The following is a 26,170-nucleotide window of genomic DNA, read 5'->3' on the forward strand; positions in this document are numbered from 1 at the left end:
TCCGTTTTCCCTTTTTGCGATTAAAAAGACAAAGGAAATGACATACACCCTTCCACCCTTTCCAGAAATTTTACATCAATCACACACCCAGTTTTTTTATTTCTCCCGTCATCCTCCGGCGTTTGCCTGGACTCACCCGGAACATCTGGCGGCTTCGTGTCACTGTGTTGTTGGCTGCGCAGCTCCCGGATCTGGGCCCGGATGAGCTCTCTCTCCGCTCGCTCCTGTACCTGAGGAGAGACGAGAAGGATACGGCTCCGGGGTCAACCAGCAATGGTCCTAATTCGGGTTGAGTCCATTTCCTGGCCACACCTGTGAGCCCTTCCTAGAAAAACATAGCCTTCTACACAGGACTGGCTCATCGTGATCCCTTTTAGCAAGGGGTACTGGCAAATCTTCAGGTCTGAGTTCCAAGTTTGTCTTTGGTACCAAGTCTCAAGTCCCAAGTCCCTATTAAAAACAAGCTTTTTTTCCCTTCCAGAAAGAAGGGAGGGGCAGGTGGGGTCTGAATGGCCAGTCATGTCTAAGAAGTCATTGCAAAAAAAAAAAAAAAAAAACAAGTCCACTCCAGGCCAAGTAATTCATCCATCTTGACAGCAAGTCCTGGAACTGGAACCTCCACCCCTGACCTTTAGTGCTGGTTGCCTTACATGTTATTAGGGTTTGGGCAATATCGTAGTAATTAAATAGCAGACCTGGTGGGTGAGGGGGTGTTTCTCAAGCTTTCAGACCTTACGTACGTCTGCAAAAGCGCAGACTTCACCTACATTTTTTATCCCGAGCCCAGAAACAAGGCATGTTAATTCTGCATGCATTAAACATCCCGTATTTTATTCACTTTTTTAAAATCAGGAAAGTTCTCCCATGCCAGCCCATCGCCATCCCAAATGACCACCTTGGGGATTCCATACAACCGCCTCCCTCCCTACACACCGGCCGTTCCAGAGGGTGTAGCATCTCGCAGAGGAAGAGACAAAGGTTTAGCACAAGCGAGCAGCGGAAAGTGCGGTGCTTCGGTGCCTGCGCTCTTTCACGCTCTCTCTCCACACCCCTCCATCAAAGGCAGCCAGCGAGGTTTGTGAGGAGGCGCCAAAATACGCCCATCTCCCCAAGCATGCCACGGGCATCTCTGTGTAAGGTTGGAGCCGTTGCTGAGCAACCAGACAGAGCCCCCTCCTCAAAAAAGGACCCCTTTCCAGGTTGACTGACTACGTGTTGCCAGGCAACCATGGGCCCTGATCCCTTCCTCTTTTTTTCGAGTATGGCTCCGAGCTGCTGCTAGGTGTGTGCAGATTTAATTTTATTTTAATTTTTTTTTGAAGGGGCTAAGAGAGGGATGTTTTGCGACAGAAAATGGCAGCAAGGAGCGCACACATCACCAGGGGTGGGGGTGGGGAGAGAAACCTTAGCAAAAATTAGCACTACAGCAATGCCTGTTGCTTGCTTCAGAGTAGAAGCTTTACTCCTAGGAAATGAAAGAAAAACGTCAGCCGGGGAGGGCTTATCTTATCCTGAACCCTCCCACCCCCCAAAAAATAAGCATGTGAATTTCAAGAGGCTGATTGTTTCCCACCCATAATGTAAATATTAAACAGACAAGACAGCATCTTCTTAACAACCCTGCGGAGTAGGAACGATGGAAGCCCCAGGGTCCCCCTGAACCGAAGAAGCTTCCCAGCTTCGCCTGCCTTCTGTCCTCAGCCCCTTCCTCTCCTTCTAAAATATAACCCCAAGGGTAGAGAAACCTTCACCCCTGCAGATTGTTTTGGACCCAAACTTCCTGATGGCCTCTATGAGAAAGACGGGTGGCCGTCACCCGAAAGGGAGAAAGCGGATGGGGAAGGAGGCGTGAAAAGAAGCCCCCCCCCCTTTCATCTTGGTCTGCAGGGGCGTCTAGCAGGATCTCCGGAGACGCCAAGTTTACATTAACACTAAAAGTGTTTTACTTTTGCCTTAAACAGAATGAGCCAAGGGACCCTTCCAAAAAAATAATATTTCCAAAGTAAAATGTTAAACATGTTAGCATCAGTTTTTAAATGTCATTTTAAAATAGTTCAACGGTTTAGGTATCTGGCTGCGGAGTTAGAGGTTGGGAGAAGAACAGCCAGCCTGGGTGGCCTTGGACCGGCTGCAGAAGAGCCCCAGAAATGCACCCCCCCCAAAAAAAGAAAGGAACGGGGAAACTGCATTCGAGTCGTCTCTGCCTGGAAAACCCCGAGAAAGGGTTACGGTAAGTCAGAATTGACTTGACTGCGCAGGACGATGATGATTTAAAATGTTATTTCCAGAGGTTCACGAGTTAAATAGAACATTTCCAAGCTCAAGGTAGACTTGAACCCCCAAATTCCACCCGACCCTCTGCCGTCACTCTTTTCTGCTTGAAAAAGCAGCCGTCCTGCCGGCAAACAGCGAATGGGGTCAGATCACAGATTGGGTGGGGTGGGGTGTGTTAAACCTTGGCCCTGTGACAGTACGTTGTGCAAGGATGTCATCATCCCCCACACACACACCTGGTTAATATGTGGGTCACAAAGAGAGAGAGAGAGAGATTTATATGCATTTACTGGGGCTGGGCAGAAATATAAATGGGAATCAGCACAAGCCGAGTCCTCACGTGGCCTCGGACCTCACCCGGCTTGGGTCTCCATACAAGGAGAAGCGCAAGCTATAAAAATTATATTAAATAATACAATAAATAAATATCCTTCCCGAACTGAAGTTCAGAGGAAATCTATTGTGGGACACGGGCTGCTCAAGCAGAATATGTGAGGGGGAAGAGGGACGTACGGATCAGTCCGATAACACCCAGGAAGGGATTCGGGTCTGGAAAGGGCCATAAAAAAGGACCCAGACGGTCTGCGTGAGAAGTAATAGAAACCAGTGGAGCGTGGATCAAATCAGGCCTCCTGAACTCTTTCTGGAGGCAAAAATGTTGAAAACAGAGGCTGTCCTGCTTTGGGCACATTGGGGAAAAGGGAGAGTTCTCTGGAAAAGATAAATAATGCTGGGAAGGGCGGAGGGAGGCAGGAAAAGAGGAAGGCCTGATGTGAGATGTAGGGACTCCCTAAAAGAAGCCGTGGGATGGAGTTTGCAAGAGCTGAGCCGGGCAGTTGAGGACGGGAGATTTTGGAGGTGGCTCGTTCATCGGGTCACCAGCCGTCGGAAGCGTCTTGGCAGCCCATACGAACAACGACCCTGCAAGAGGGCAGCCGGAAAGCTGGAAGCTGCTACTTTTTCCGCAGAGGAAATTCCCGAGCGAGCCTCTGGACTCACCGGCTGCAGCAAAAGCAGAGTGCTGCGTTTTACTCGGTGTAACTTTGGACTAACTGCAGCCCTCCCGCCTTCAAAGGAACGGGGGTACGACAGTCCACGAGAGCAAATCAAATGCGTTCATCTTCAGGATCCTGGACGACGCCTGATCTTTGTTTCGCCAAACGAGATGAAAAGGGACACCCCGTAGGAAATGCTTACAGGGTAAGGCACCTTATTTAGCCAAACAGAGGGGGAATACACCCATCAGACACCCTGAGAAGTCCGCCCAGCCTCTGAAGAAGCAAGTCGCCGCCGTTCAGAAAGAAATCGGGTGAGTTTTCCAAGGTGCCACTGGAATCCGCAGGTTGGGGGGGTCTTTCTGGGAGGCGGCTGCCATCTAGCGGATGTTGTGAGAAGCGCCTCTGCTCCAGAGAGGCCCCACTCCCACTCCTTAATGGTGGGATGCTAAGCCGGAACTGACTTACAGCGACCTTTCAAGGGAAGCGAGATATTGAAGGAGTGGTTTTACCAATTCCACACACACCCCTAGTGAGTTTCCATGGCTGAGCAGAAATTCGAACCCGGGACTCCCGTGTCCTAGCCCACCACTCCACTCACTACACCACACTGGGTGCGCCACAATTGTCTACTAAAACCTAACAAAGGTGGATACTGCCGTTCTGTTATTATTTATCTGTTTGTTAGTTATGTGCTGCCAAGTTCACCTCCAACTTGCAGCAATCCGATGAATGGAACGTCTCCAAAATCCACCGTCCTCAACAGCCCTGCTCACCTGTTTTAAACCCCAGCCTGTGGTTTCCTTGAGGGAGGGAGTCCGTCTCACATTGGGTCTTCCTCTTTTCCTGCTGAGTTCTGCCTTTCCCAGCATGATGGCCTTTTCTTTTTAAACTGTTATTAGATCACTAAAAACTCCAAAAAAAAAAAAACTAACGATGCCCACTAGATTTCGAGTCCAACGGGCCTCTTCAGGAGGGTGAGCGTTGCAGAACGGAGGTAGCAGGGAGGCAGGAAGCGAAAACTTTCCAAAGTTCCAGAAATAACCTTGCCAAGGCTTTAACGGCCAGGCTGCCTCACTTAAAGTGAGCTTCCGAATGGATGCTACAGAATGCGATCGAGGGATGAGGCTTCCCTACGGGCTACGAAGACGTGTTTTCTTCCTCTGCTTCCATAATTAAAAGGTCTGCCCAGGTCTTAGAGTCATTCTTTACGGCTTTCTCTTAAAGCGCAAGGCCGCTGTTGAGCTGAGAGCAAAGGCACATCCGTATCCGGGAAAAAAAAATGGGAAATCACCTCTCATCTACCCACTAGGTAAAGAATCAGCTCAGTGCAGCCAAATCTGGAGAATTTACCTGCGCCCAAGGCAAAGCGTTGGTCCTTACGATGGATTCCCAAACTCAGTCGCTACAGGAGATCCAGACGAGAAGCAGAGGGAAGCCTCAGCCACCCGCCCTGGCACAATACCTTTGGCTTCACCATAAACAGTGGCAGAACGATGACCCCATTTCAATAAGATCCCCCCCCCCAAATTCCCCAGAAGTACCGGGCTGGGGATCTTTAAGGAATCCTTGCTCTCCCCGCCCCCCCCGGGCACAATCTACTTTTTAAACCATGCCCGGCCAGGAGACCAATGGAGCTCAAAACTTGATACAAACACACACACACACACACACACACACACACACACACACACACACACACACACACACACACACACACACACACGTTGTGTGTTGGGATGGGAGAGGTTGCCTCCAGGAGGATCAAACACATTTGTACAGCTATGGGATAGGATGGCTAAATTAAGCCTCCATATCAAGAGGCAGTCTACCTCTGAAAAGAGGATCTTTGGCTATGGCTCTGAAAACCGCCCAGGAGATTCTGGGAACGCCACTCCAAAAAAATAACTTCCCCAAATGTTCTGAGCACAAGGAGGGGCTTCTCCTCCTTCCAGGCAGCCAACACAGGAAGCTAAGCTGCAGACGCCTTTTGTCTGACTCAGCAGGATTCTTCCTCACCTCCTCCCCGAAAACATGAGCACCACCGCCCAGACCTCCAGGCAGAATCGTCCCCTGGGTCCCATCCATCTCAGATCAAACGAGACCTCTTAAAACAAGGGCAAGCTGATTGTGACCCTCCAGATGATCCCAGGGTCCCTCTGGCCATTGGGTGAGCCGGCCGAGGCTTCTGGGAAATGAAACTGCAAACCATGGATGAGATTCTTCTTGGGATTGTTTTTTCGGATTAAGTGTTGACAGGTGGGTGGGCTTTATGTTTCTGTTCTAAACTGGCCAGAGGAGTGGCATGCCACTAGATGAGCAGTATGAAAAAATCAAATAGATAGACAGAGAGAGAGAGGCCCTTCTCTTTTTCCGTTAAGATCAACGGTGGAAGATGTTTCCCTTGCTCACCTCAGAGACGCTTCTGTCTACGGATTTTTCTTCTTGTCCCTTCGAGTCAAGGGTCTCCTTGGGGTCCCTCCGATGGTCGTATGCTTTCCCAGCCAAGCTTGCAGCTGGAGACAGAAAGGAGAAGAGGCATGGAGGAGGCATCGAAAATCTTGTTTGAAAGAGACACACAAACAAACACACACACACACACACACACACCCCATCTCCTGAAGCTACCAAGTCTCATACCTTTAATTTCTTCATCCCGCAGTTTGCGGATGGCGGCTCGGATCAGCTTCCGCTCCTCATATTCACTGGCCCCTCGCAGCTAGAAGAAGGGGAAAGAAGTCAGCACCTCTTCATTGCTCACTAAAGCACTTCATTTAATTCGTTTATTTCAGATCCTGCCCTTTTCCTTTGGCAAGACAAGTTAAAGCTCACAATAAATGATAGTATTAGAAGAACATAAGGAAGGAAATGGTAAAGCATTCTTGAGTGTTCTCTACTTTGAAAACAGCATGTCAGAATCCAATTGATGGCATAGGATGATGATGATGACAATGATTAACTATCAAAACGCCTGTCTTTAAAAGGATCTTCCTTGACTAGCAAACTGTTTGTGAAAAATCTGGGAGGAGCTGGATAGCCAGGCTGGGTTGACACCCCCAGGGCTGGTTGGCAGCTACCAGGGCAGGGCAGGGCAGGGCAAGGGGGGCATGCTTTTAAGGACTCACCAAGGCCGTCAGCTCCTCCACATCCTGGATCGCCTCAAGCTTCCCGGAGAGGAGACCCAGGGCCTTCTGCTGCTGCTCCTCCTCCTCCTCCAGCCGCCGGGACCTGCAGGAAACAGGGCGAGAGGCCGGGAAGACAGGAAATCAGGTGTGGAAAGGAAAGAAGCCCCTCTCGGGACAGTACTTGCCCAATGACACCCCCCAGGACAGTGCCGTGCAGTGGGTAGGGCTGAGGACTAGGGCTCCGGAGATCCAGGTACCGGTTTCCTCCACCCGTAATATTTGAATGTCGATCCTGGGCGGGTCACTCACAGCACCAAGGATGCTGCATGGCACCGTGGCTTAAGACAGCCACGAGCCACGTCAGAAGAACCACGATGGCCCTCAACCTCCAAGAGAGAAAAACAGGACGAAGAACACGTGCAATAGAGGAGGGGGCTCTTCTCAATTTCCCGGACCCTCGGCATGGCGTTTCTTACGCAGAGCCTCTGAGAGGAACAGAGAAGCTCTTAAAAGCCAGCATCCTGTAGCAAGGAAGACCGGCACACAGAAGGACAAGGTCCTAGTCCTCATGGAGCTATGAAACCCACAGAGACCCTGGGCCACAGACATATTCTTTCTCTCTCTCTCTCTCTCTCTCTTTGCCCCTGACCTACCTAGGAGGACTGTTGTGACCATAAAAATAGAGAAGGGAAAAGAAAAACAGAGCTGTTTTGAGCTCCCTGGGGAACGAGTGGGCTTATAAAGGGTGATGGATAAACAAAGAAAAACAGGGAGGGTGGCGTTTAAGGAGCTGGCGTGCTATAATCTATAACCAGGGCAGGAGGCAGGCATAGAATAGTCCTCCTTGACGCTGGCAGACTACAACTCCCATCCGTTCGACAGCAGCCAGGTGACAGAAAGCAGCTGAGAGTTATATCCCAACTCTGTCTGGGGGTGTCGGTTATAGATCCAAGCGATAAAGAATGAAACTCAGCATCTGGTCCTCCAAACGCCGAGGCCTTGCACGAGAGACACGCAAATAGAAGCAAGCCATGATCGTGGTTAAAAGTCAGAAGAAGAAATTCCACCATTCAAGAAAAGAGGGCAATGAGGAGACCGGGGTGGGGGGTGGACCTTGCCCAGGGTGGGGTCTGCGGGCACCGGGACCCACCTCAGCAAATTCTCCTTGTTCTCCTGCCGCTCGGTCCGGAAGCGCTTGGAGGCCAGCGTGGCCTCTTCGTCCCGTTCCAGCTCCTGCCGCCGGAGTTCCCGGATGGCGGACCGGATCCGCCGCCGCTCGGCCAGGTCCAGCGTGGCCTCCAGCTGCCGCCGGGGAGGAAGAGGCAAAGCGAAAAAAGGGAGCGGTCAGTGGTCACTCGGGCATCGGTCGAGCAACGGCAAACCCACCCCGGGGAGCTGCCCTTCGCCCGCCCACCCCGAAGGGCTCCAGAGGGAGGCGCACAAAGGACGCAGTGTGCCGAAGGCTGGAACAGGGGCCCCACTGTCCCTCCGGCCACCCACTCCCGTCCTGCGGCACGCAACACCCTATGACCCAGGCGCTGGGCACAGCACGAGACTCCGTCACTCCTGGCACACGCCTGGGTGAGGAGGGGGACCGAGCGGGCATCATCATGCCTGAAACCGGGCGGTCAAACGGCAGGCCAGAAATTGCGCTCGGCTCTCCCAGAGGTCAAGAAAAGGGCACCTTGTACCACCGCCCCCATAAGGGAAAAGCCACATCATAAATACTTAGGGAAATTACAGCAGAGAATGCCCAGTTCAAGGACTGGCTGAATTCAAAAGGGACGGGTGGACACCATAGGGTGGCCGCTTGGGTAATTCGTTAACTAACTAATAATTAATGAACTAATGTGTTGAATCCCAACTGTCTTCTTAAAAAGGACCCAGGGTGGCTTACATCGTTAAAAGACGATAGTTAAAACTAAAAACAGGGAGTATACACATACTGAAAAGAAGCATACAGTTGCCACACTAAAAAAGGGTAAACAAAAAAAACACATTCAAAGAAGCAAGACACAACAATATACAGTTCGTATCCTTATTGTTTTAGATTTTAAATATTGTTTTAGTGATGTAAGTCACCTTGCATAGAAACAAACAAACAAGCTATTTAAAAACTTATCTCAGGCACAAAGAGAAAGCCTGCTTGAAGAGAAAGGTCTTGGCGTGCTTGCGGAAGGACAGCCAAGAGGGGGCCAAGCTGGCCTCCAGTGGCAGGGAGTTCCAGAGTCTCTGGGAGCAGCCACAGAGAAGGCCCCCTCTCCAGTGTCCCCACCAAATACACCTAGGATGGTGGTTGGACAGAGGCAAACGCCTCTCCTGATGATCTTAACACTCAGGCAGGCTCATCAAGGGAGACGTGGTCCATGAGATCGCTGGGACTCCAAGCCATTTAGGGTTTTATAAGTCAGAACCAAACCTTCGAACTCTGCCCAGAAAACGGATTGGCAACCAGTGGAGCTGCCGTTAACTGGAGGCGATCTGACTGCCATGTTTTGGACCCGCAGAAATTTCCACACAGTCTCCAAAGGCAGCCCCACATAGAGGACATTACAGCAGTCCAGCCAGGGTGGAACACATAACCCTATGCCCTTCTTCCTTCCCAGGTGACAGCTGCTCACAGGGTCTCTGACCCATCTTTGTGGCCAGAGACCTCTTTCTTCTGCTCAAGACCCTCTGGGGGGCTGGGACTGCCACCTCCTTTGCCTTGGGAGTGAATTTATAGAGACCAAAAAAAGGAATGGGTGAGAAGGAACAGAAGTTCTTGTTGGAGTTTTATTAGCAACTTTGCATGCTGCCTTTAGTCTGTTTGGCCAGAAGGGACCTTTCTGGGCAGGGGCGACTGTCACTCTATCCGGCACTAACCAATCATTCCTTCCTGCCTCTGAATTCAAAGAGAGACCCGCCTCTCTGCTTAGTGTCCCCTTTCCCTCTCTTTAGTCTGTTGGAAGCCGTGCATTTTGATAGTTTGCTGTTGATCTGTTCACAACCGTAAGTAGTGAAACATTTTTATTCTTTCACCTAATGTATGTCTCAGAGTGAGTTTATTTATTCACCTTAATTTATTTGATTTGTTTATTTATTGAGATCTTAAGTGCCAATGAATGAGGAAAGGGATGGTCTATCTGGGAAACTGGTAACTATTCTCCTCTGCGGATCCATGCACTCCTACTGCTAGCAAAGGGAACTTTAACTAGAAATTCAAAACTCTGCAACAGATCGATCAAACACAGGGAGAGTCACTGCTTGCTGAACTCTTACACCAGATTTTGTTTTCCTTAAAGACATCAGCAGCAGAAACAGTATTCAAAAGATTGACTTGACATTATCTATTGCATCCTTTAAGGTTCTTGAATCTCAACTCTTAAGTGACAACTGATGGATGGAAGCCTTCATAAAACCCACTCGGAAATCATCCGCGGACAGCTCCCCCAAACAAGGCAGATGGAGACATTTCCCTTTAAAATGGAACAGCTTGATAAACAGGCAGAAGATTTAATGTCTTTTACGCAGCCCTTTGTCTTAAAAGGAAACAACGCTTAAAAGAAATCCACTCCGCGGACGTCAGCGAACGCAAATCTGTTGGCCTTCAGGTCCAATGCAGCCTCTTCCCCATCTGCTGCAATCCAGCTGTTACTATAAGTCTTCGTCATCCCTTGCTATTTATTTATTTATTATTTATTCAAACTATGTTGACTCCTAACTTTCTCCTTTAAAAGGATCCAAGGCGGCATACCTCATTAAAAGGCAATATTTAAAAGCTGAAAACAGCAGGTATACAAGTATTAAAAAGAGTCGGACAAATGGCACACTAAAAATGGTAAACAAAAGCAATACCAAAAAACAGATTCAAAGCAGGAAAGGCTCAACCATCCATTTAAAAACCCTACTCAAGCAGGGGAAAGTTTGCAGGAAGACAAAGCTCTTCTTCCCCTGCTTCTGGAAGGACAGCCAAGTCGGGGGGCAGCCTGATGGAACTTGTAGTCCCAAAAATCTGAACCACGTTGGAATGTGCACACACAGGACTGAGCATAAGGCACGAAATGGAGGTGGGGGGAATCCATTTGCCTTATTCTGCTCATTTGCCCCCCTTTTTAGATCAAACGGAGTGGGTCACACAACTCAACCGGAGCTAACACAACATCAAACAACCAAGACCGCAAGGCACCGCAAAACTCTTCTGCTAGGTTGGTGACAAAAAACACCGCCAGAGTTTTCAGCCAAGGCTGGTTAGTCCTTCCTGCATCCCTCCCCCAAAAAACATGATGAGGAGGCTCCACAGGCAAGCCATGCTCTGGAAACCATTCCTACGATCTATCTGTATTTATTTGATTTGTTTATTTATTGAAATATTTACACACACATACCCCTTTTCCACCAAAAAGGACCCAAGATGGTCTCCTCTCACAAAGGGGATGATTCATTTCCAAATCCTGCTTCTAGTCAAACACCCCATTAGGGAAACTTTGATTCATCATCATCATCAAGTGCTGTCAATTCTGACTTACGGCGCCCCTTTTCAGGATTTTCCCGGCAGAAGTGGTTTTCCCCTTCCCTTCCTCTAGGGGGCACCCCGGGGACTTTGCAGCTGGCCCAAGGCCACCCAGGCTGGTTCTTTTCCACAGCGGGGGAACTGAACCCCCAACCTCTGGCTCCACGGCTAGAGAGCTAACCCACCCTTGGATTTAGTGCAATATAAAATAATTGGGGCCAAGCAGCTGAATTTACACTCCCACACTTTGCAGGTCACATCCCTCCCTGTAAAAGGGGCAATTACATCCTCTTAATACTCCACTCCATTCAAAGCAATTAAATTTATTCCAAGGATCCACGTGGTGTCGTGGATGGAGTGACAGAGTCGGGTTCAAGAAGAGCTGCGTTCAAATCCCTGCTCCGTTAAGGATGGTCAGCAATGAGGAGGAAACGTTTGGGAGTTTTCGGCATTCAGCCTTGTAAGCGAATCTCCCCCACCCACCCCCATCCTGGCCAGGATGTTCCCAAACTGTGGGGCAGGACTTTTGCCCACCCTTCCTTAGAGATGCTCCGGATCGAACCCACGACCCACTCGCAAAACATGGGCTCTGGTGACCAAGGCGTCATCCTTCCCCAACCGAGGAACAAACCAGCCGGAAGGAAGAGTGCGAGGGAAGGACGGAGAGATAGCCAACCCGCTCGGCTTCCAGAGGACCGATAAGATATGAAGAGCTGCTGGAAAACTTTTACTATTTTTCTGCTTTGTAGGGGAAGGGCTGCCGGGGGCTGGAAAAGGGGGAGGGCCGCTGCATCGGGTCCAGCATACGTCAGCGAGCGAGAGGAGGAGCAAGAAAGGCCGGGAGGCTGAAAACAAATGATCCTTGATTTGTGGGGCCGGCGGGCAGCAGAGGAGTCCCTGCCGTGTGGCAAGGCATCAGAAGACTTGGAAGCCCAGGGGGATAGAGAGGACCAGACGTCCCAGACGCACCCGGAAAAGAAGGGGATGGACCGCAACCCAGTCCCTGCTCGCCTGCCCGGGAAGAAATGAATGGCTACGAGTGAACACTTGGCCCAAGAAAACACAGGGTCACCAGGGAACCGGCCAGACCAGGAAGGCAGCTGGCCAACCGGGGGTGTTTTATAGCCCCATCTTTCTGGTCCAGGCGAGGAGAGCAAGAAGGCACAGCAGAGAGAGCAGTGTAGGCAGGGCTGATGGATCTGTCCTGGGTTCAAATCTCAGGAAAGGACCCACAGCCCAACTTTCCACACCGTGTGCTTTCCTAATTTCTACTGTCCTGCCTCCGTCCGGCCTGTCCTGGAAGGCAGCCGTGGGCCAGGTTTTGAAGGGAAGCCTCCCAGGAGGAGGAGGGATTTACTTTTTAAAACAAGGTCACAGAGCCCCACTTAAACTTTTTCAGCAGCCCCAAGAGTCCGTTTTCAAAACCCTAAACGGAGTGATAGACACTCCCAGTGCCCTCCTCCATTCGGGGTCCCCAAAGGTTCCTGGAGGCAGAAACTTTGGCCCCTTGACCCCATCAAAGTTGTCCACCTGCACTCTAAGGAGCTAGGGTCGCCCCCCTAAGTCCTCCTAACAACCCTGCGAGGCAGGCAAAGCTTAGAGACATTTGCTAAAGAGCGGGCGCCGCCCCAGACCTTCCTAGGCAAATGACGCCACCGAGCGGGCTAAATGGCACAGCCCCTCGGTGCGCACCCCAAACAGGCAAAATGCCGTCTTGCAACTCAGCTCCCCGTAAAGTTCAGCCAAGTCTACACAGCAGGGTTGGATGGACTGCAACACCCATCGTCCCTCTCTGCCCCTGCTCTTCCTGGCTGGGGGATTCTGATGGTTGCTGTCCGGCCCCCCTTTTGAAGAGTTCCAGGGTGGGAAAAGTTGGCATTTAGAGATATGGAAAGGGGGGGACTGGGCATAAAAACTCAGAGCAACACCAAGTCTGCTTCAGGTCCCAAGTTCTAAACGTGCCCCAGAACTAACGCTTTTACAGTAGGCAGCTTTGCACAGCCAAGCACCCACTGAGACGGGTCGGGCTACTGCCCCCCCATAACCACTGGCCGTTTGGGGTCTCTCCTGTCCCCTTCCAACCCATCTGCTTTTCTATTTTTAAAAAAGGGCAGAGGCCGCAAAAATAAGGGGGGGGGGAGAGAGAAAGAGAGAAAGAAAGAAGAAATAGATTGATTTCCATTCTTCCTGAATTATATTTTGGAACATTTTGTAATTGTTCCAAAACAATTTTATTTTGGAATGTTTCAGAAGAGAACACAAGGTCTGTGGAACTTCGCGGGGGGGGGGGGGGTTAAACACCTGCCAGGTCTGGAGAAGCGTTTCCTCTGTTGTAACGGGGAGAAAAGGAATTTGAAGTTGGAGGCAGTGGAAGACATGAGAAGTCAGAGAAAGCGTTCATCAGGACCCCTGGGATGGGAGGGCTGGGGACGGCTCAATGTTTTTGGGGGGGGACTGATATTTGCACCCCCGCACAGGTTTGTGGTGAAGGAGAGTGGGGTTGGAGGGGTAAACTGACTTTCAATGCTGTTTCCACACACACACACGGGCTAGAAAACTCCTGTCCTCCATCTGAAAGCCGCCTGCTTCCAAGATCTGGTAGACTGCTATGGAATCTGGAGGTTCCACCTCACCACTGCAGAGAAATCATGGTCAGCGGAGTCCTAAGAATCACGATGCCTGGGGTGGCCTTAGACAGAGCCACAAAGGGGATTCAGCAACCTTGGGCCAGCCTTGGACCAACCTCACAGGGCTGTTGTGTGGGGGTAAGGCAGGCAGGGCACTGCAGGAGAGCCAAGCATAGTAACTTTAGCTCACCAGAAGAAGGTCAGCATATGAAGGTAACAATTAAATCATTAAATAATATTTTACATCATAGACACACCTCGCCTTAAACCCCACACCACCCCCCAGAATAAAACCTCGCCAAAGGAATGGGGGGGGGGCTCCTATCATTGGTAGAGCTAGCTGGCTGTCCCATGCAGGACGAGAATGATTCCTCGACGCAAGAGAGCTCTTCTTGGGTTCAACCCATATCTTGTGGCAGGAGGTTCCGCAGATTAACACTTGAATGTGAAAAACCCAGACGCCTGGAGGAAGCTGCTTGCACGGACGACAACGCCCACGATCCCCAACCAGTGGGCCTGATGGGAGTTGGTGCCCAGACCAGGTAACCCCTCCCAAACGTTTCAAAACTCTCTTGCTCTCAGATTTGTACCGTATAATTGGAGGGGACTGACCTCTTTTCCCCTCCCCAGGGCCAGCCCACGAAACAGGGAAGGGGGACGGCTGGCCAGGAGGTAAACTGCCACCACCCCACGCCAAAGGGGCAGAGAACTGGGAAATGGATCTGTTGTTATTTATTTATTCATTTTAAATTCACAATTTTATCCCACCCAACTAGTAGCGGGGCCACTACCCTGGGCGTTTAAACAAAAGTAAATAATATACTAACAAAAATAGGGATGGAAGTACAAATAAGGCATCATAGACAACATAGTAATTTTCAAAAGACAATAAAATCGCAAGAAAAATAGGCAGCCAGCAGGGAGAAATCGATGGATACAGAATAGAATCGATGGCTCAGGGGGATCAGGTTGGGAGCCCGAGGTTGGGAGTTTGATTCCTCCCATGGGGCCTCCTCGGCAGGGGCTGGGCTGGATGACCGCTAGGGTCCCTTCCAGCTCCACAGTTCAAAGGTTATTATTAATACAGACCATTAATTGATCTGTTAAACAGAGGCAAGACAGGGGCAGGCTTGTGAAAACAACCGTCTTCTGCCAAGGAAGGATGGGGTCAACCGCCCCTCCGATGGAAGAGCGTCCCAAAGGTTGGCCGGGATGGACGAAAGGCTGTCCGAACTCTGTCCAAAACCCACCGATGGCCCGGGGTCCTGATCCAAGGTGAACAGGTAAGCAGGGGAAGACACTGCAACCCCCCACCCCTGCAGGTGCAGGATCCGCAGGGCTCAGCGGAGAATAATTCAAAACCCCTCGTGCCTTCCCCATGTCAGGATCCTGCACCAAACCAGCTCGGCTGCTTGACCTCCCCCATCCCATCCACGGGGGGGGGGAGGTGTTGCAAGTGGGATTTCACCTGCCCCCCAAAAGTCACGCTTTTAAGCTTGCTCACCGGGAGCCCTCCGTCGGCTCCCCCCTCCCATCCCTTCATCATCCTAGCTGAGGGCTCCCTCCCGACTCAGCCTCCAGGAATGCGGTGGCTTCTTTGGGATGGGGGGGCAGGAGAACAGCCAGAGGGGACCCCCGTCCTACAGGGAAGGGGTGCTCTGAAGGCAAGTGGGCAGAGGGGGGGCCAAAGTCGGAGGGCAACGACACGGGACCCAGGAGGAGCCGGACCGCAGGGAACGGAGCAAGCAGAGGGGGCTTTTCGGGTGTGTGTGGGATTGGAGGAGAGAATGGCATTTTAAAAAACAGGAGGAAAAGGAAAAGAGCCGTTTCTCCTTATATGGACTAATCCTTCTTAGGCTGAGCTGAGATGGGAGAAACTGGCGCCCGCCCGGACCTCTCGGGGCTTAGCGATTTTGCAAGAGAGAGGGATCAAAGGCAGAGAAGGGAGAATTGTGTGAATTCCCAACACACAAACACACACACACAGAGAGGGGGGGACCCCACGTACAACCCCAGCCGGAGCCCAACTGGGGAGACCTGAGAGTGAAATTAACTCCCTAGCTCTGTTGAACGAAAGGGCAGCCGTGGGGTCCAAAAAAAACACCACACAATGCAAATGGAAAAAGAGTCAACACCTTTATAAACCACTGAAAAATCATCATGCATGATTTTTCAGTGGTCTATAACATTCTCATCTCTTTTTTTGCAGACCCTGCCTCTGCAAATTTTAATGATGATGAACAAAGCTTGGGTCTAAGAATCTTTTGGACTACAAAGCCAAGAATCCAGTGACCACCACTGCCACCATCATTCCCATCTGTCTGTCCTCTTTCAAGCTACCTGAAGGACCTTTATCTAGGGGAATCCTTAGTCATCTTCTGAAAAGGAAACAAGTCTTGAAGCCCTCATAGGACTTCCCAGAAGCGCTTGCAAACAAACAAGCAAACGAACAAAAAAAAAACAGGAGAAAACAATGAAATGGGATTTCAGAGTTTCAAAAAAAGCTCTTTTTCTCAGGTGTGTTTCTCTCCGCTAGACAAAAAGACACCGTGAATTCCTAATGAATTTGTATCATGACAAATGAACACAATGCACATTGAATACTGTACTGCTCTTAAAAAAGTTTTCGTTTGCAATTTTAAGTCCATTGACCTCGGAAAACACCTAAAGAACTCCATGGCACTTACTCCTAAGTAGACACATCCAGGACTGCACGATTAACTTTTTTAAAAAGAGACTGTCTGCTGGGAAATACATATCTGAATACATATATTTAAGTTAACACTTTCCAGGATCTTTATGATAACAAAAATGGGGGTTATACGTAAATAAAACCACACTTTATTTATGTTCCTTACCCAGTTTGGCAGTTGAGAGCAGAGAATATTTTACACTGAGATTTGTCTCTCTCTGTGTGTGTGTGTCTGTGTATGTGTGTCTGTCTGTCTGTGTGTGTGCACGCCATCTCACAACTTATGGCAATCCTTTTATACACCACATAAAATTAACGTGGCAGACTTTTCCCTTGGCCTTAGATTTAAGTCAAATAAAGCTGCTAAATCAGATTGTTATCTATTTACGGCAAACAGAAAATACATTCCAGAAATCTCAATTACTACTGCTATGAGAGAGAGATTCGAGTGTCTGTAAACCACTGATTAATGTTTCTATTTGATTTCTACACCTCTCAGCGGCACACTATCATTCCTATAAGGAGGGCATCAAAGGCTCATCAATTGATTGATTGATTGCATGCATTCATATGCAATTTCTGATTCTGGATTTCACTGCCCGCTGATGGCATGCTATTTTGGAGCCCAACCTGGAACGCGGTGGTTCAACGCCTCCCCTAGCAGCGGGCTCGCACTGCCTACCCAAATTCGGAGGCCACCCCGTCTGGACGAAAACTTTCCATCCACGGGACGGCGCATTCTTTCCAAGCAAGCTCAGCCAGCCAGGACACAACATCCCACAGCCACCACCTTTACATATTGCACTCGCCTTTAACCCACCCCGCCAGATGGGACCTGGGGTGTCTCTGGCAGAATTGGTGCCAGATCTGGCCCCCAGGTCTGCCCTAAGGAAGGTTCGAGAGAAACTTTGCTAAGAGATGTTCTTCCTTGTCAACAACCACCAATGCATCCAGCTAAACCAGGGATGGGCAAACGCAACAGGCGGACCACGTGTGCCCCCCCCGGATGCTCTTCTGGACACCCCCCCCGCCTCCGGCACAGCTGCATGGGAGGGGCACGGACCACAAAAGCTCACTAAAAGGGGGGAATTCGGTGCCCAGACTCTTCAGTTCACTGTTCCGAGGGGGGCTCCACATGTTTCGGGGTACAAGGAGAAATAGGCCCCCCTTCAATGTACAGAGTGAGAGAAACAGAAAGATACTCTCATCAATTCTTAGCTCTGCTGCCTGCCTGGCCGATCATCCTTGCAAGCAGCTCCAAAGAAGAAGAACAACTAAATGAAATAAGGAACAACTCAAAGGAACGACAGCTCTCTTATTGGGACCGACCCAGAATAAGCCGTACCAACTGGCCCTCCAAGGCCATCTCTCGTCCTTCGTGGAGAGCCCCAGGGGCAAAGGATGCAGGAAAATGTCACTCAGAAATTTCCCTGGATCCAGTCACGATGCTCGGCATCAGAAAGGCCACTGAGATTTGCCTGGTTGAAAACCTCCAGCTTCCGGGCCAGGAATGGCTTGCTGGGGTTTCCGACCCGTCCTGCAAGCTTCTTCCCTTGCTATCCCCAAGCGGCAGTCACAAGAACGAGGCTGGAGGTGATGGAAAAACCCAGGAAGCAAAAGCACGGACCCCAGCTGTCTGTTTTTTGAGACTGCTCACACAAACCCCCAATGCCTTCGCTCGGGCCTGAAAGCCTCAGCCAACTCACCAAACCCTTAACTTTGTGGGCTGAAGGGCAGAGAAGATGCATCCAGCGCAGAGAGAGGGGCAGTTCTCGGACCTGTTTCCGGCTGCACGACTTTCTGGGGAGTGCACAGAATCGCAAAAAGTCCCGAAACTAGCAGTAAAGAGAGAGGAGGAGAGTTTGGGGGTTGGTGGGACCCCCTTTTCACTTTTGGAAAGGGGTCTGGCATGAGGTACGAAAGAGTGCCACGGGGACGGGGTAAATCAGAATTCTCATAATCCCCTTTTCTTGCCTGAAAAAAGGGGACGCCAGAGGAAATCCAGAGGCTGGGAGAAGAGGCTCGGGACGGGGTGGAGGGCACCCTTTGGCCGTTCTGGACCGAGCCGGTGGCTTTCTCCAAAGCCTTGGGCCGGTTTCGCTCTCTCCTGCACCTGTGCAAACAAGAGGCCGTGGTCTCCAGGGACTCACAGCAGCCCGGATAACCCCCCCTCCCATCCATTGTTTCTGCTGTGCAAGGTGTACACCACGCCACAAGGTGAGCGAGAAGCAAAGACATTTGCATAAGGTGAGGCTGTATGTTGTTTCTCTACGGAAATGAGGCTGCGGATCTCACTCTCTGAGCCCGGGGGAAGTAGGATAACGCACCCGGGGGCTTCTGCAGCGAGGGGAACTGCCAGCAGCCCACCTAAACCCTCTGCTTGGGTAGATTTAGAGAGGGAGAAGTGGGTTATTCCACTCCTATGGTGGGGAAGAAGCATGAGAGACACCCACTCCCCAAACGCAGCCTTCGTTTCCCGCAGGTCTGGCATTAAATTTCCAGTAGGGCAGGAATGAAAGGGCGGGATCTTAGCCACTAGTATTCAGAGGTAGGCTCCTCTTGAACCTGGAGGCTCTGTTTCACTCTTCAACCCTAACAGCCCTTGAGTAGACCTTTCCCCCCTGCTCCGCCTGCAAAAGGAGAGGAAGAGATATCCTGCCCACAAGACATGTTGAGTAGACAAAGGCGCCCCAGGACTCGGAGGCTGTGTGGACGCTCCCAGCTTGGCTTGGGAATCCGGCACAGGAAAGGCTGCAGCCGAATCGGCCCCTGGACATTTCTCCTGCCTACTTTAGAGGAGAGAGTTGAAGCAAGATGGCCAGCCTCACAGGGTTGTTGTCATGAGGGCCAAAGGGAAACAAATAATTTGCCTGGAGGAAAGGCAACACACAAAAGGCTAAAAAATATAGTGGGTGGTGGGCAGAAGGAATGAACACATCAGATTTAACACGTTGTTGTTGAAACTGTGCCTGCTGTGTTAACAGGGCAGGCCAACTGCCACAGCGCACTCTTCCTGTTTAAAGCGAACCCAACAACGTCAACGCTAACAGATTAAATCCTAATGTGTTACGTCCAAGCTCCTGGGGATATTATCTTTCTGCTTTTTTTTAAACCATCCAATAATAAAATCTAAAGTTGAACGGGCCTTGCAGAAAAACGGTGCAGACGCCGTGTACAAATCGTGCGTCGTCAGGATCCAGGACCCAGAAGGCTTGCTCCGCAGCAAAGGATAACGGGACCCTCCAAATCCTGGTTGGGGACTTCAACTCCCACAATGCCTCAGCCTTAGCTAGGCTAGCTAAGGCTCATGGGAGCTGTAGTCCAGCAGCCTCCAGACTCAGATAAGCTACTATTCGGACCACAGTTCCCAGAACGCCTCTATCACACAGAGCCGCTGTTACTACGGTGACCCTGGAGGGGTGTCTGGCTAGCTCTGTGGTTTAGGCACCGGTTGGGAGTTCGATTCCCCGCTGCACCTTCTTGACCGGGGCAGGACTAGATGATCCGTAAGGTCCCTTCCATCTCTGCAGTTCTAAGACTACTATTATCCCATTTCTGTTTCAACTACAGGTCTCCCTTTCACCCCTGCAACTTCTGTGTTACAAGGCTGCAGCTGGTAAAGCTCTATTTATTTGCACCAGGCTGAGTCACACACCGGCGGAGGCCGACAGCTTTCTGTTTGCTCCCAAACCCAGTAAGATTAGCCAAGGCAGCTGAATTAGCACATGGAAATCTCCTAAACATGGTTTCCAAGCTTGAGGGGCGATTACCCTGTTCTGCCAGGAAATCAGGAAGAAACGGGGCTAACCGAAAACACGGCATTAGCGCGTGCGGGGGCCAAGATTTTAAGGGCCCCCTAAGCCAAGTGCTCATCGACGGCTCTGGCATGAAAGGATAAAACCACGTGAGCAAACTGTGCTTCACACACCTCAGAAGGCAGGGCTTTAGGGCTGCAAATGGTTTTGCAAGTCAAAGCACAAAGTGGAACAAAGTGCCCTTCGAGGTAGGAAAAACAGGAACTATAAACACAAATGTTTGGTTCAACATTTAGGGCAGTGGCCTTCAGCGTGCTCCTTCCACAGGAATTGTCTCAGTGTCGCATCCGGGTGGCCTGGAGATTGTTCAAAGAGGGGCTCACCTCTGGCCTCGCTGAGCAGAGATTTGAACCCAGAGCCACCCAGCGTGTACCACTTATAGGGATCAGATTCTTCAAGCTGATGAATGTGGGATATTGTGTCCTTCTAGTCGCGATTCGAAATGGATGGCAATCTTTACACAGCAAAGGGCAGACTGAGTACCGATGACACCCCACGGCAGCAGTCAAGATGGTCTACACAACAGGGGGCCCCTCTTGTCCTCAGTACCATTCAACAAAGAGACACCAAACAGGGGGAGATTCCAGAACCTGACTCCTTTTTTTTCATCCGGTGTGGAAGCTATACACTTTGGGGCACTAGGAAACAACTTCGGTTCCCTCCATTTAAAATAAATAAATAACTCCAAAGCCCGTTGTCCAAATTTCCCCATGTGTGGCACACAGCGAGAGCAGTTTGTCTGCTACAACGGTGCCAAATTTTGAGCTGATCCGAAGCCCGGTTTCAACGTTATAAGGCTTTATGTAGGGTGCTCCCATTTTTAGAACTGCCGCATCAAACGCTGATTTGCTCTGACAGCCCACAACCCTGACTGCCCTCTCGTGCAGCAATAATGCCATCATGGTCTTACCCACTTGCGACATTCATTTCTAGACATGAATCAAACAGCTCCGCGGATTGTTTTATTTAAATTTCGTCTCTCAAGCGACGGTTTGTTCTGTTCAAACGTCTATACAGTACCTCCTTTCCCCTGAGGAGAACAGCAAGAGAGCATTCCAGCCGGCAGAAGAGTCTCCAGAAAGCAGCCACAGGAACCTACAGAGCCTCCTCCTCCTCCTTTGAGTCTGAATGATGCCCGCCAGGGTGGGCGAGGCTCTGGGGAAGGTGCCCTCTCAGCTCTTCTGGCTCCCCCTTGCCCCCAGGAGGAGGGAGGAAAGAAGACGGGGGAAGCCACACAAAGAGCTTTTATGCAGCCGGCTGGCTGGCTCGCGTTCAGCGCCCAACGGCTGCCGGTCTGTGGAGCAGGTGAGTCAAGAAGAGCGGGACCGTTTTTTTCAAAATAAGCAAGTCGCCGATGCAGTCGTGGGCCCAAGAAACGGCCAAAAACAAGGGTGGGGTGTGTGCAAATTCTCTCTCACACACAAACAGCATTTCAAAATTGCATTTTGGGCAGCGTGTGCCACACCATCCGAAAAGCAGAGCGGGGAGAAAAATGTCAACCTCAATTCCAGGATCTGTTTAAAAACAGAAACAGAGTGGCTTTCGGGAAGATGGAACAGGCAGAACTTTAGCAAATTCTCCTGCTGCAACTTTTAACGTCTCATCATCCACAAGAGGAAACCGGACATTATAGGGCGGCCACAGGCATGTTTGGGGGGCAATGTGCCCAGATCCGAAGGGGAACCCAAACCAGAGAAGGTTTTTTTAGGGTCAACCACTCCCAGAAAAATCCCAGCCACCACACCCGTCCAGCGTCCCAAAAAGAACTCCCCCCCCCAACTTGGTAATTACCACCCCTTCGAAATGAGCCAGGCACACATCATGTTGAATGAGACGTTAGAATATCAAATACCGGACAAGTTCAAACCACCCTTGGGAGGATCGCTCATATTTTAACATCCCCTCCATGGCCCAACGAGGAGAAAAGCCAGCTTGGCTTCCAGTTCAAAAGCAGATTTGGGGGGAAACGGCTCCTCCAAAGCTCTCATACGAATGCATTTGATTTTTACACGCAAGGGGACGGTGCCTGTGGACACAGAGGAGCAGTTAAAAAAAAAATACACAGAGCGCATAAAGGCATAAACGCACCTGGACTCAGAATCAGCATGCTGAATTTCGTAATCGCAGCTGGCAGGTCCAGTTTAAACCTTATTTTCTGCTTCTGCTAAGCAATTTGGGATTTAAGAGTGGGGCAGTTAGAACCTCTAACAGGATCATTGTGTATTTTGTGGTGTCGAGCTGGCACCGACGTACGTTGTAGGCCCCCCTTTTTGGATGAGCGTAAGTGTTTTAAAGAAGTGTTTTTCCCAGTCCCCTCGCTCCTGGAGTGAGTTTTCAACGGCTGAGCAAGGATTCGCACCCATGCCTTCTGAGCCCCCCAGTCTGTCCCTCTGCAACACACTTCGCCAAGGAAACCCGCTGGGGAGTGGGAATCGGCAAAAACTCCTTGAATATCTCATTTATCCTGAAAACATCAGCAAAGCTGTTGTAAGTCAAGAGAGACTTGACAGCCCATAATAATATAACACAATGGAAAAAAAACTTTAATGCAGGCTGGCTTGGTTCAGTCTCTCCACCACAAGGCTTGGAAAGGAGACAGGAATATCCCATATGTGTAAGAAAAAAATAGTGTGAAATCAGCTTTTCTCTCCCGCTTGGTGACCTCTGTGACAGACAGCAACGTGGCGCCCGGGGAGCTGTTCGCCACAGGAGGGCCTCTGATCACCCCAGGCGAGCAGATCCAGGAACACCAGTTGGGAGTTGAGATATACAGTAAAAGGTGCTGAAAAGACAGCTTTTTGAGGTTAAAAGCAGATAGTCATGGGCTACAGTGGGGGTCACCACAACAGGCAAGGGGAGCGTTATGAGCAAGAAAGCAGCATACCACGTTGCTAAGTGCAACCTAAGGAATGGTACCCAGCAGCATCCGAAGAGATGCGCAGATCCGTCTTTCTGGCTTGTGGCTCCCTGATTTCTCTGGGCAGCTCTGCCACCTGCGCGAGGGGTCTTTTCAGAGGCGACCCAGGCAGGGAGGCGAAGTCTGGCCACCAGCCACACAAGCTTGAGACTTGGGAGTGCAGAACACGAGAAAAAATAATAATTTCCCTACTTCAAGATACGAGTGACAGAGAAGGCCAAGACTGGATCAGAAAGACACGACCCATCCATCCAGGAGTGGATTCCCTTTGGTCCTTCAGATGCCGGACACCCCCCCCCCCCGAGTCCCACGATTTTTGTGGGCCACGACACCGGGGGGCTGACACAACATGGAAGTTCAAAACGTGTGAGGGGGTGAAGATTCCTTACTGAGCCCTCCTCCTCTCCCTTCCCTCCAGCAGACCTCCAAAATGATCACTCCTGAGCTTATAGGTAAGGGGCCCGTCCTGCTTTGCTGCTTCCCAGGAATCGGTACGCAAAGGTAGACTGCCCCTGGCTATAGGAGTTTTATTCAGTGGCTACAGCCAACTGGATTGCAGAGTTTAGGTGAATTTGTTCCATCTGATTCGAAAGGCAACCCAGATAGCAGGGGCCACCACCTCACGCAGAAAGGAAACCCACAACCATGTGTTGTGTCAAGATCTCACCCTGAAATTCTGCGCCAAGAAGTGGCAGAACAACACAATGGAGCAGAATGGTTGACCACACAATCTCTGTGCATCTCCATTTAGAAGTCTTATACAGGTCTATAGCACTTACTCCTGAGAATACATACAGCCTAGATGTAGAAATAAAAATAAAAACCAGAAAAAACTGGGGCAACTTAATGACTAACATTTATTTCGGTACAGAGTTTTGTGGATTGCTCTCTGCTTTCTTGGGGTCCATAATCCACAAGAGTTTTTTTTCCACTGAAAAAGCAGCCAGATTTTTAAGGTGCCACCCCCCACTTCCTATTTTTGTTACGCCTGCTGGAACTAACACCGTTTTGTTACACCGACAGCCCAGTCTAGCAGGTACCACTTATCAAATCAGCGCGGAGGAAGTCAAGTGAGAACATGGAAAGCGGCACGCTGGCCCCCTGTCGCTCAAATCTTTCTTACCAAGCAACCCTCAGAAAATGAGCAAAAAGTTTAATAAAAAACTAAAATCAGGTCTGAGTGATTTCTGGAAGCCCAAGGTTCCATTTTAAATATTTTTACCCCGTTTTTCTGCTCGAAAGGACTCATGGGGGTTTTAGGGCTGAGGGAGCGACACCCCACTTTATTACAAAAACACACCTCTTTTGGAGGCTGCCAGGAGCAGAGTTTATTTTGAAGAGGATGGACACGTGTGGGCCACAAAAAAAATATATATGACGTGGGAGGCTTACATCTGTCGCCGATTCCCACACTGAAAGCTCTCGAGGGAAGGGCTAGAAAGATACGGCATCGGTCAGCATAGATAAGAGGACATTCGAAAGAGCGGCTGGTTATCTCATTACAAGACCATGCCAGTGTCCTGGTTTAACTCGTTTCCTCCAGGCCAGTGTGGTTCAAGCAATTAACTTGGCAGATCTGGGTTCGAGGTCCGGACGAGCCACTAAACAAGGTGAGTCACCTTCACTCTGGCATGCTCCGAGTCTGATCTTCCTCCCAGGGTTGTCCCAGGGTTATAGAAGAGAGGAGGACAGCGCTCAGAGCAGCAAGGAGACAAAACCTCAAGGTGCGTCATGAACCAACACAAACACAACCCGCTTCTTGAAGCGGCAAGCTTGGGTATCGCCAGGGCTTTCCTGTGGGACCTCCGGAGAAGCCCACAGTGGCAGAAAAGCGAGGTGCATTCAATGAAAAATAAAAAATGATAAAACTCTGCTGTTTTTCAAAAGCTGTCTGGCCTACGAAGCAAGGATAGTGCAGAAAGCATTCTCTCTTAAACCACACACACACATTAAAAAAATTTGGGTCTGCCAGACGTTCCAGCTTCCTTCCTCATGCATTCCACAGGGCAGTATGCATCTCGGGCAAAAACTCACCAGTTTCCGGAGCGTCCCCTCGTCCATGGTCAAAAGGGTCTCCTCCGACATGGTGCCACCACCACCTCCTCCTCCCTGGGGTCAAAAGAAGCTGGCGGTCTCGGAGGGGGGGGGTTCTCAACGTGTGCCGGCCGGAAAGCGGGCTGCTTCTACAGGGCAGCAACGGCAGAGGGGAAATTCTAGAAGGGAAAAAAATCATAACCATGTTCAGGAGGGAGGGGAAAATATGAATAACCAGGGATCTTCTCCTGGGGCTCATTAAAGGCGCGCTGAAAGGCGAACGGAAGGACAGCAGCTGTTTCACGGGCTGCTAATCCGGCTCTGGAAACGGAGGTTGTGTGAACGCCAACCCCAGTTGGGTCTGCGTTGAATCCACGCTAGATTTCCCATTCAGACTATTCACCTCCAGGAAACTCTGATACCCAGAAGCATCCTGGAATGTCCAACCTTGGTCCAAACCCGATTCTGCCCAGGTACGCATCGGATTTTGCTCCTTTTCAGAGAAGCCTTGAACCACACGGCCGTTGGCTTCCCGCCCCATCAGAGAAGAAACCACCAACCGTACCGAACCCAGGCTGATCCCGACACACCAGAGACACAACCCTACCCAACCGCCCACTCCGTCGCAATCCTGAAAGCACTGACTCAGAAACAAGGAAGTCGGTGGAATTCACTCCCAAATAAATGCAGCGGAAAACATGTTCGTAATTGGAAGCCACGGATGCCTGAATGCCTAACGTGTTCGTGTCATTATCTGCGCAATTAAAAGTCTCGTGAGGTATAAACCCAAACAAGGCGCCACCCACCTTTGGGGGGGCCTTTTGTTGGCTTCCAGGCTTACAAGGCTAGCTGGCGTTACACATAAGTAGACAGACCGCACTAGCCCGCCAAGAATCAAAGATGTATAAGGAAAACGGCTAGCTTTGAAGAGTAATAGATTCCTTTTCCGTGGCAGCTTTTCTGGACCGCAACCCACGAAAACCCACACAATAAAAGATCCTTAAAATGGCACCAGACTTTGGGCTCGGCATGTTTCTGTTCCGGATTTTCCAACGTCGCCAACGTTTTGGAAGAAAAAGAATTAAATAGATGCCAACGTCTTTCAGAGAGTATTTACAGAGGACTGTGAAAGGTATCTCTACAGCGTGAAATAGATGCTGCTTCAACAGCTAGACTGCAAGTGGGCTTTGTAGTAACTT

At 50.3% G+C, this 26,170-nt stretch overlaps 1 protein-coding gene across 5 annotated transcripts in view; it reads right to left on the bottom strand.

Annotated features, from left to right (window-relative positions):
- Positions 1-25,147, bottom strand: part of SMTN (smoothelin) — a 66,050-nt gene extending 40,903 nt beyond the window's left edge. For 2 of the 5 annotated variants that reach the window (XM_072983640.2, XM_072983639.2), the window contains exons 1-6: positions 24,972-25,147; positions 7,545-7,696; positions 6,395-6,497; positions 5,910-5,988; positions 5,682-5,785; positions 137-230 (exon numbers count right to left, since the gene is read on the bottom strand). In XM_072983640.2, coding sequence (XP_072839741.2) covers positions 137-230; positions 5,682-5,785; positions 5,910-5,988; positions 6,395-6,497; positions 7,545-7,696; positions 24,972-25,022 — 583 coding nt within the window. In that variant the 5' untranslated portion in view covers positions 25,023-25,147. Of the gene's footprint in view, positions 1-136; positions 231-933; positions 3,513-5,681; positions 5,786-5,909; positions 5,989-6,394; positions 6,498-7,544; positions 7,697-24,971 lie in introns of those variants that run through there. The other 3 variants (XM_072983635.2, XM_072983637.2, XM_078381564.1) reach the window with 3 other exon arrangements.
- Positions 25,148-26,170: the final 1,023 nt, after the last annotated feature.

Source organism: Pogona vitticeps, chromosome 14, assembly GCF_051106095.1.
Source record: "Pogona vitticeps strain Pit_001003342236 chromosome 14, PviZW2.1, whole genome shotgun sequence".
Lineage (NCBI taxonomy): Eukaryota > Metazoa > Chordata > Lepidosauria > Squamata > Agamidae > Pogona > Pogona vitticeps.